An 8,387-nucleotide genomic window follows, 5' to 3' on the forward strand; every position below is an offset into this window, starting at 1 on the left:
GGGGGGGCAGCGGCTTCTTGGGTGCCCACGCGCTGGAGGACCCCGGGGGATGCTGCGGGCGGGGGGGGGTGGGGGAGCACCCTTGCCCCCCCCCACCTTGGGGCCCCCTCCCCAGATTTTGGCTTGGGGGGGGGGGCTTTTTTTTTAAAGAAGGGCGAGCCGAGACGTGGTGGCACCTCAATGCTCGCCCCCCCCCCTCCCGAAGCCCCCCCACTGCCGGAGGGGAGGCGATGGGGGGGTGGGGGGGGGGGAGGGGGAGGGGAAAGGAGGCGTGCGGCCCCTTTAAATTTACCCAGGAGCCCTTAAAGGAGCCCCAGGGGCCCCACGGCGGCGTCCCCACCCCGGCCGGCCCCCGCCTGCCGCCGCCGCCGCCGCCCCGGGCCCCGCCATGGAGCCCCCGCAGCCTCTCCCGCAACCGGACCACGCAGGTGAGCACCGACACCGCGGGGGGGGGGTGCAGGCGGTGCGGCCCCTTTAAGGAGCCCCCCCCGTCAAACAGAGTGGGGGGAGCTGGGTCCCCCCTTTGGAGCACAATGGGAGCGATGCTGGCCCTTTAAGACGCCCCCCCCCCCGCCCGGCGGTTTTGCCATCCCCTGGGCTCCTCTGGTGTGCCCCCGGCCCTTTAAGATGCCCCCCTCCTATTTGGGTGCCCCCCCATCCCTTTAGGGTGCCCCCATCCCTTTAGGGTGCCCCCATCCCTTTAAGGTGCCCCCCATCCCTTTAGGATGTCCCCATCCCTTTAGGATGTCCCTGTCCCTTTAAGGTGCCCCCCATCCCTTTGAGGTGCCCCCCATCCCTTTAGGATGTCCCCGTCCCTTTAAGGTGCCCCCCATCCCTTTAGGGTGCCCCCATTCCTTTAGGTTGCCCCCCATCCCTTTAGGATGTCACCATCCCTTTCAGCTGCCCCTGTCCCTTTAAGACACCCCCACCCCCTTCACCAGCCCCTGTCCCTTTAAGACTCCCCCTCCCCTTTCAGACGCCCCCTCCCCTTTCAGGCGCCCCCTCCCCTTCACTGCCCCCAGCCCCATTAAACTGCCCCCATCCCTTTAAGGGCCCCTCCCCTTTTGGGCGCCACGCCCCTTTGAAATGCCCCGCCCCTTTCCCAAGCCCCGCCCCTTGCAGTGCGCTGCCCCTTTAAGACCCCTCCCACCCCTTTCAGATGCCCCCTGCCCATTCCCCCCCCCCCCTTTTCCCACCCCTCACCCCTTTGACCCCCTTTGACCCTCTGCTGCGGGACCCCCAAGACCCCCCCCATCCCCAGCAGCCCCCAGACCCCCATCTGAGACCCCCCCCCATGCCCAGCAACCCCCATAGACCCCTCCATAGCCATACACCCCCCACCCCTACCACCCCTATAACCCTGACACCCCTAAAACCCCCCTAAAACCCCCTCCCTCCATCTCCTGCCCCCCTCCCTGACCCCATAACCCCCCCCCCCCCCAACAGCCTCCCCGCCGGGTCCGGGGCCGCGGGGGGGCCGGCGGAGCTCAGACCACTGCGAGGCGCGGGCGTCACGGCCGGGTCGCAGCCGTATCCCGGGTCGGGACCACCGGCGGTATTACCACGAGCGCTGGCGGGCCGAGTACCTGATGGAGTTCAACGCGGCGCGGCACGGGATGCTCTGCATGGTCTGCGGCAGCGCCCTCGCCACCCTCAAGCTCAGCACCATCAAGCGCCACATCCGCCAGAAGCACCCCTACTCCGGCGCCTGGGGGCCCCGCGAGAAGCAGCTCGTCCTCCGCTCCTGGGACGCCCACCTGGGACCCCCAGCTCACCCCGATGGGGGGCCCGGCGGCGGCCGCGGGCCAGGTATGGCTGCTGGGGAGGGTCCTCGCGGCCGGGGGTCCTCTAAGTGGGTCCCCTTTGAGCTGCCCCATTGCCCCTTTAAGGTGGGACCCCTTTAAGGTGGGACCCCTGTAATGTGGGACCCACTAGAGTGCCCCATTGCCCCTTTAAGGTGAGACCCCTTTAAGGTGGGACCCACTAGAGTGCCACACTGCCCCTTTAAGGTGGGACCCCTTTAAGGTGGGACCCACCATAGCTGCCCCCATTGCCCCTTTAAGGTGGGACCCCTTTAAGGTGGGACCCACCATATCTACCCCATTGCCCCTTTAACATTGGACCCCTTTAAGGCAGCACCCACCATAGCTGCCCCATTGCCCCTTTAACCTGAGCCATTGCCCCTTTAAATCTGCCCCCCCCCCACGAGGGCCCCGCCCCCTTTAAGCCAGGCCGTGCCCCTTTTTTTGTGGGCCACGCCCACTCCTACCGAGCCCCGCCCATTTTTAACCGGCGGTGCCCCTTTAAGACAAGCCACGCCCCGAGGCTCGCCCAGCCGCGCAGACCACGCCCACTTTTCCCAGCCACGCCCCCTAGACAGACTCGGTTAAGCCCCACCCCCCTGCTCCAGGTCTCCCCCTATAGGCCCCACCCCGGTGTCTTTGGCCCCGCCCCTTTCCACTCGGCCCCGCCCACACGGGGCGGTCCCTCCGCAGGCCCCACCCCCAGCCCGTGTCCCCGGGGTGCCAGGGGGGTCCCCAAAGTGTCCCCAGGGGGGTCCCCAAATTGTCCCCATTGCCCCCAAGCCCCGTCCCCAGAGAATCCCCAGGGGGTCCCCAAGGAGCCCCCAGGTCCCCAAAGTGTCCCCAAGGTGTCCCCATGGCCCCCAACCCCTATTCCTGTGTCCCCAAAGTGTCCCCAAGGTGTCCCCAAAGTGTCCCCAGGGTGTCCCCATGGCCCCAAAGTGTCCCCCATGTCCTTGGGGTGTCCCCAAAGTGTCCCCATTGCCCCCAACCCCTATCCCCATGTCCCCAAAGTGTCCCCAAAGTGTCCCCAAAGTGTCCCCAAGGTGCCCCCATTGCCCCCAACCCCTATCCCCAAGTCCCATTTGCCCCCCCACATCCCTGAGGTGTTCCCAGGTGTCCCCTTTGCCCCCAACCCCTATCCCCATGTCCCCAAAATGCCCCCAAGGTGTCCCCAAAGAGCCCCCAAGGTGTCCCAATTGCCCCCAACCCATATCCTCATGTCCCCAAAGTGTCCCCCATGTCCTTGTGATGTCCCCAAGGTGCCCCCATGGCCCCCAACCCCTATCCCCGTGTCCCCAAGGTGTCCCCAAGGTGCCCCCCAGGTGTCCCCATTGCCCTTAACCCACGTCCCCATGTCCCCAAGGAGCCCCCCATGTCCTTGTGATGTCCCCAAGGTGTCCCCATGGCCCCCAACCCCTATCCCCATGCCCCCAAAGTGTCCCCAAGGTGCCCCAAGGTGTCCCCATTGCCCCTAACCCACGTCCCCATGTCCCCAAGGAGCCCCCCGTGTCCTTGTGATGTCCCCAAGGTGTCCCCATTGCCCCCAACCCCTATCCCCGTGTCCCCAAAGTGTCCCCAAGGTGTCCCCCATTGCCCCCAACCCCTATCCCCATGTCCCCAAAGTGTCCCCAGGGCGCCCCATTACCCCCAACCCCTATCCCCATGTCCCCAGGGTGTCCCCAAGGTGTCCCCATTGCCCCCAACCCCTATCCCCAGGTCCCCAAAGTGTCCCCAAAGTGTCCCCAAGGTGTCCCCATTGCCCCCAACCCCTATCCCCATGTCCCCAAAGTGTCCCCAGGGCGCCCCATTACCCCCAACCCCTATCCCCATGTCCCCAGGGTGTCCCCAGGGTGCCCCCATTGCCCCCAACCCCTATCCCCAGGTCCCCAAAGTGTCCCCAAAGTGTCCCCAAGGTGCCCCCATGGCCCCCAACCCCTATCCCCATGTCCCCAAAGTGTCCCCATTGCCCCCAACCCCTATCCCCAAGCCCCGTTTGCCCCCCACATCCCTGAGGTGTCCCCAGGGTGTCCCCTGGGTGTCCCCATTTCCCCCCCCCCCCACACACACCCTCCCCCCTTCCTAACACCCCCCCACCCCCCAACAGGCTGCCCACCCCCTCGCCGCCGCCACCCCCTCCGGGGCTGTCCCCGCGGCCCCCCGTCCCCACGAGGCCTCAACAAAGGGCCCGGGGGGGTCACCGCCGCCACCGCCACCACCACCGGTGACAGTGGGGGGGACACGGGGGACGGGGGACTCGCTGCGGGGGTGGCTGCGGGCAGAGCTGCTGCTGGACCTGGAGGCGGGGGGGAGCCGCCTGCGCTGCCTCCTCTGCGCCCGCGCCCTCCCCTCGCTGCACCTCGGGGACATTCGGCGCCACGCGCTGGCCGCCCACCCCGCCAGCCTCGCCCTGGGGGCGGCCGAAAAAGGGGAGCTGCTGAGGGCCTGCGGGGAGGAAGAGGAGGAAGAGGAGGAGGAGGAGGAGGAGGAGGAGGAGGTGGTGGAGGAGGAGGAGGTGGTGGAGGAAGAGGAGGAGGAGGAGGGGGACGGCGGCGCGAGGGGTGGAGAGGAGGATGGTGAGAGGGGAGGGGGGCATGGGGACAATGGGGACAAGGGGGGTGATGGGGACATGGGGACAATGGGATATGGGGGGTGATGGGGATGATGGGGACAGTGGGGACTTGGGGACAATGGGGATATGGGGGGGGCATGGGGACAATGGGGTCAATGGGGACATGGGGACAATGGGGTCAATGGGGACAAAGGGGACAATGGGGATATGGGGGGTGATGGGGATGATGGGGACAATGGGGACTTGGGGACAATGGGGATATGGGGGGGGCATGGGGACAATGGGGTCAATGGGGACATGGGGACAATGGGGTCAATGGGGACAAAGGGGACAATGGGACAAGGGGGGTGATGGGGACAATGGGGACATGGGGACAAAGGGGACAATGGGGACAAGGGGGGTGATGGGGATGATGGGGACAAATGGGACATGGGGGGGATGGGGACTTGGGGACATGGGGACAATGGGGACATGGGTGGGGCGTGGGGACAATGGGGACAATGGGGGTGATGGGGACGATGGGGACAATGGGGATATGGGGGTGATGGGGACAGGGGGGTGATGGGGACATGGGGACAATGGGGGTGAGGGGGACATGGGGACATGGGGACATTGGGGACATGGGGACAAGGGGGGGTGATGGGGACATGGGGACAATAGGGACTGGGGGGTGATGGGGACAATGGGGACATGGGGGTGAGGGGAATATGGGGGGTGATGGGGACCAGGGGACAATGGGGACATGGGGACAATGGGGTCAATGGGGGTGATGGGGACAATGGGGACTGGGGGGTGAGGGGGACATGGGGACAAATGGGACATGGGGACAATGGGGGTGAGGGGGATGATGGGGACAATGGGGACATGGGGACAATGGGGACAAGGGGGGTGATGAGGACATGGGGACAATAGGGACTGGGGGGTGATGGGGGTGATGGGGACAATGGGGACTTGGGGACAATGGGGATATGGGGGGTGATGGGGACATGGGGACAATGGGGGTGATGGGGACAATGGGGACATGGGGGTGATGGGGACAATGGGGACATGGGGGTGATGGGGACATGGGGACAATGGGGATATGGGAGGTCATGGGGACAATGGGGACTTGGGGACAATGGGGACAGGGGGGTGATGGGGACGTGGGGAGGGTGTGGGGACATGGGGACAATGGGGGGGTGATGGGGACAGTGTGGGGACATAGGGCTATGGGATGGCACGGGGACAATGGGGACATTGGGGACACGGGGACAGTGGGACGCTGGGGGGGGGTTGGGGTCTTGGGGTGGCCGTGGGAACCCGGGGGGGGGGGGGGGGACACGAGCCATTTGGGGACAGGACAGGGGACCTGTTTGTCCCCCCCCCACAGCCCCAGCGCCCCCCAGCCCCGCCGAGGAAGAGGAGGAGGAGGAAGAGGCCGAAGCAGGGGGGGTGGGGGGGACGCGGGGGTCACCCCCCCCCCCGCAGGGCCCCCCCTGACCCCCCCTGCACCACCTGAGCCCTGAATGGGGGGGGGGACGTGGGGACAGAAGGGACATTTTGGGGGGGTCCTGCCCCCCCCCCCCCCCCCAAGGTGTCCCCGGTCCCCTCTGGCCCCCCCCCCCCCCCGGTGTCACTGCTGGGCCCCGCAGAGCTGGGGGGTCCCCAACTGGTGGCACTGGTCCCCAGGGGGTCCCATACTGGTGGCACTGGGCCCCAGGGGGTCCCCTCCCAGTGTCACCAGTCCAAAGGGGGTCCCCAGTAGGTTCCTTACTGGTGTCACTGGTCCCCAGGGGTCCCCAGTAGGTCCCTTACTGGTGTCACTGGTCCCCAGTGGGTCCCCAGGGGGTCCCCTCCCAGTGTTACCAGTCCCCAGGGGGTCCCCAATGGGTCCCCTACTGGTGTCACCGGTCCCCAGTGGGTCCCTTACTGGTGTCACTGGTCCCCGGGGGGTCCCCTCCCAGTGTCACCAGACCCCAGTGGGTTCCTTACTGGTGTCACTGGTCCCCAGGGGGTCCCCAGTGGGTCCCTTACTGGTGTCACTGGTCCCCAGGGGGTCCCTTACTGGTGTCACCAGTCCCCAATGGGTTCCTTACTGGTGTCACTGGTCCCCAGGGGCTCCCCAGTGGGTTCCTTACTGGTGTCACTGATCCCCAGGGGGTCCCCAGTGGGTCCCTTACTGGTGTCACTGGTCCCCAGGGGGTCCCCTCCCAGTGTCACCAGTCCCCAGGGAGTCCCATACTGGTGGCACTGGTCCCCAGGGGTTCCCCAGTGGGTCCCTTACTGGTGTCACTGGTCCCCAGGGGCTCCCCAGTGGGTTCCTTACTGGTGTCACTGATCCCCAGGGGGTCCCCAGTGGGTCCCTTACTGGTGTCACTGGTCCCCAGGGGGTCCCCTCCCAGTGTCACCAGTCCCCAGGGAGTCCCATACTGGTGGCACTGGTCCCCAGGGGTTCCCCAGTGGGTCCCTTACTGGTGTCACTGGTCCCCAGGGAGTCCCCTCCCAGTGTCACCAGTCCCCAGGGAGCCCCATACTGGTGCCACCAGCCCCCAGGGGGGTCCCTTTTGGTGGTCCCAATGGTCCCCAACCGCCCCCCCCCCGCCGTCACCGGTCCCCCCCGCGTCCCCCGTGGCCCCCCCCCGCGGTGCCCCCCTATTTATGCGCCCCCCCCCCTCCCGCGCCCCCATTTTTGGTTTTTTTACGCCCAGTTTTGTAAGCGACCCCCCCAATAAACCCGTCCCTGAGGCCCTGTGAAGCGGCAGGCGGGGGGGGGGGACATATTTTGGGGGGGGGGGGACATATTTTTTTTGGGGGGGGGGGGGCCACGAAGCAAGGCAAGGGGCCGGAGGCGTCCGTCACGGTGTTTTATTGAGCCCCCCCCCGCCGAGACCGGCTCACGTCACGGGGGGGGGGGGGGGGGGGAAATTTGGGATGGGGGGGGACACGACACGAAATTTTGGGGGGGGGGGTCGGTGTGGGGGGGCACCCCCTGGTGCCTGTTTTTTGTGGGGGGGGGGGGCACAGAGCTGACAGCGGGGGTCACACAAGGACACGGAGCCGTTTTGGGGGGGGGGGGCACTGGGGGGGGGTTGAGCCCCCCCCCCCCCCCAAAATTACAGCAGTTACAGACATTTCACCTCGTTAACGTTAAAAAAAATTAATTGGGGGGGGGGACGACGAGCAAGGGGGGGGGGGGATGGGTGGAGTGGAAAGGGGGGGGGGGGGGCTGGGTTTTTACCCCCCCCCCCCCCAAAAAAAAACAAACGGGAGGCCAAGTCCAAGGTTTGGGGGGGGGGAGGACAGACGGAGATGGATGGGGGGGTGGTGAGGGGGGGGCACCCCAATATTTCTTGCCCCCCCCCCCCCAAAATTTTGGTTTATTCCGGCTTCTTCTTGGCCATGCCCGGGACCTTCGCTTGGACCCTGGGGGGAGAGGAAAGGTGATGGGGGGGGTCCCGGTGACCCTGGGGGGGGTCCCGGTGACCTGGGGGGGGTCCCAATGACCAGGGGGGGGTCCCAATGACCGGGGGGGGGTCCCAATGACCGGGGGGGGGTCCCGGTGCCGCTCACTTTTCGACGAGGGACTTGCTCTGCTCGCGGGCCATGTTCACGTAGTGGTCGATCTGTGCCTGATTGGGGGGGGGGGGGGGACACAAAATAAAATGAGGGGGGGTCCCCATCGTGCGGGGGGGGGGTCCCGGTGCCCCCCCAGCAGCATTTTGGGGCGCTCACCTTGTATTTCTCGTAGAAAGGCGGCACGGTGAAGGCCAGCAGGTCAGCTTTTGGGGGGGGGGGGGATAAAAGGGGGTCAACGCTCACCCCGGGGGGGGGGCCACAGCCCCCTAACGAAGCTCAGCTCGTTAATTAGAGGGGGGGCATCCCCTTTTTTTTTAATTGGGGGGGGGATATTTACCGAGGATGAGGAGGGTGATGCCGTTGAAGACGGCTCCCACGTGGGTCAGGAGCCACATGGCCACGGCCAGCTGGGGACAGAGTTTTGGGGGTAAACGGGGGGATTTTGGGGTCGTTTTTTT

At 66.5% G+C, this 8,387-nt stretch overlaps 2 protein-coding genes and 1 long non-coding RNA gene across 3 annotated transcripts in view; 2 read left to right on the forward strand and 1 right to left on the reverse strand.

Annotated features, from left to right (window-relative positions):
• Window positions 1–48: 48 nt before the first annotated feature.
• Window positions 49–5,853, forward strand: ZFTA (zinc finger translocation associated; the record flags this gene model as incomplete). The annotated part of the gene is given in 5 exon segments (XM_084502302.1): window positions 49–428; window positions 1,447–1,809; window positions 3,910–4,121; window positions 4,123–4,378; window positions 5,744–5,853. Coding segments are annotated over 5 exon segments (981 nt in total). The 5' UTR covers window positions 49–388.
• Window positions 5,854–5,959: 106 nt separating this feature from the next.
• LOC311426193 lies at window positions 5,960–7,108 on the forward strand. The gene is made up of 2 exons (XR_014686616.1): window positions 5,960–6,107; window positions 6,160–7,108. It is a non-coding gene; the product is annotated as an uncharacterized lncRNA (long non-coding RNA).
• Window positions 7,109–7,523: 415 nt separating this feature from the next.
• RTN3 (reticulon 3) overlaps window positions 7,524–8,387 on the reverse strand; it is a gene marked incomplete at its 5' end in the record, with an annotated part of 14,239 nt that continues 13,375 nt past the window's right edge. Inside the window, 4 exons of the mRNA XM_084502303.1 lie at window positions 7,524–7,776; window positions 7,924–7,982; window positions 8,086–8,132; window positions 8,267–8,336. Of these exons, the coding sequence (XP_084358429.1) occupies window positions 7,731–7,776; window positions 7,924–7,982; window positions 8,086–8,132; window positions 8,267–8,336 (222 nt within the window). The 3' untranslated portion in view covers window positions 7,524–7,730. The remainder of the gene's footprint in view (window positions 7,777–7,923; window positions 7,983–8,085; window positions 8,133–8,266; window positions 8,337–8,387) is intronic.

This window comes from Aythya ferina, assembly GCF_964211825.1.
Source record: "Aythya ferina genome assembly, chromosome: 38".
In the NCBI taxonomy this organism is placed as follows: domain Eukaryota; kingdom Metazoa; phylum Chordata; class Aves; order Anseriformes; family Anatidae; genus Aythya; species Aythya ferina.